A 1000-nucleotide genomic window follows, 5' to 3' on the forward strand; every position below is an offset into this window, starting at 1 on the left:
CATTCCTGAGCATCTCCTCTCCGACCTGTCTGGAGTCGTGCCGCACACTAGTCTGCAGGGCTCGCTGGCTGCATCACGTCAAGCTGATGTCGTCGAGTGTAGCGCATCCGTCGACGACATGAAGCGCATCGTTAAATCGGCGCTGCTTCAGCAAGCGGCTTGAGCAAAACAGCTGGCATGTGCCCTCCTGTGCGCGTCATGGCATTCCTCTTGAGTGTACAGGCAGCCATCGGCGCTGCTTCAGCAAGCGGCTTGAGCAAAACAGCTGGCATGTGCCCTCCTGTGCGCGTCATGGCATTCCTCTTGAGTGTACAGGCGGCCTGCTGTGAGCTTCCATAGCATGTAGTCGATGGCACATGGAACACGCACACCGGATGAGTTAAAATTACCGGGGGAAGAGAGAATTGTTCTTCGTTCCCCGATATATATAATAGAAGATTATTCCTTTGCATGTGCAAATGATTTCATGAGAGTATGGCAGTGATGTAATGGGAGAACGGTAATGATGTCATGAGAGTTCGGTAATGATTTATTGGGAGTACGGCAAATATGTAATTTAAAATTAGAGTACAGTAATGATGTCATGAGAGCTCGGTAATGACGTCATGATAGTACATTTATGATGTCATGAGAGTACCTTGCTTGGGATGACAGTGATACTGGCTTCAAGCCTATGGGTTATATGAACTTATATCCCAGTCGCTTTACGTTCTAATCTCGTGCCGACGTGGGCTATGTTATCGAGACAGAATTCTTGCGTAGAGCACATTCCTGTCCATCCGTTAGTCTTACATATTTATCCTACTTGGGTAGCAACATATTTTTTCTTTAATTGCTCCACCTTCGAGCTCTCGTGTTCTCTGCTCTAACCATTCCATGATGGATCGCTAATGATTAGGGAAACGTCAGTGTTTCCTCGCCTCGATTGTAAGACTGCTCTTTATTGACAATATCGTTTCGTGGACGGGTATGTGTTGTATGATAAATTATGATTGTCAGT

General features: G+C 46.6%; 1 protein-coding gene across 1 annotated transcript in view; it reads left to right on the forward strand.

The window, feature by feature from the left end:
* LOC135819752 (threonine synthase-like 1) overlaps positions 1-943 on the forward strand; it is a 16389-nt gene extending 15446 nt beyond the window's left edge. The window contains exon 11 of the mRNA XM_065333012.1: positions 1-943. This exon is cut by the window's left edge and continues 500 nt beyond it. Coding sequence (XP_065189084.1) covers positions 1-163 — 163 coding nt within the window. The 3' untranslated portion in view covers positions 164-943.
* Positions 944-1000: the final 57 nt, after the last annotated feature.

This window comes from Sycon ciliatum, chromosome 6 (assembly GCF_964019385.1).
Source record: "Sycon ciliatum chromosome 6, ocSycCili1.1, whole genome shotgun sequence".
Taxonomy (NCBI): Eukaryota; Metazoa; Porifera; class Calcarea; order Leucosolenida; family Sycettidae; genus Sycon; species Sycon ciliatum.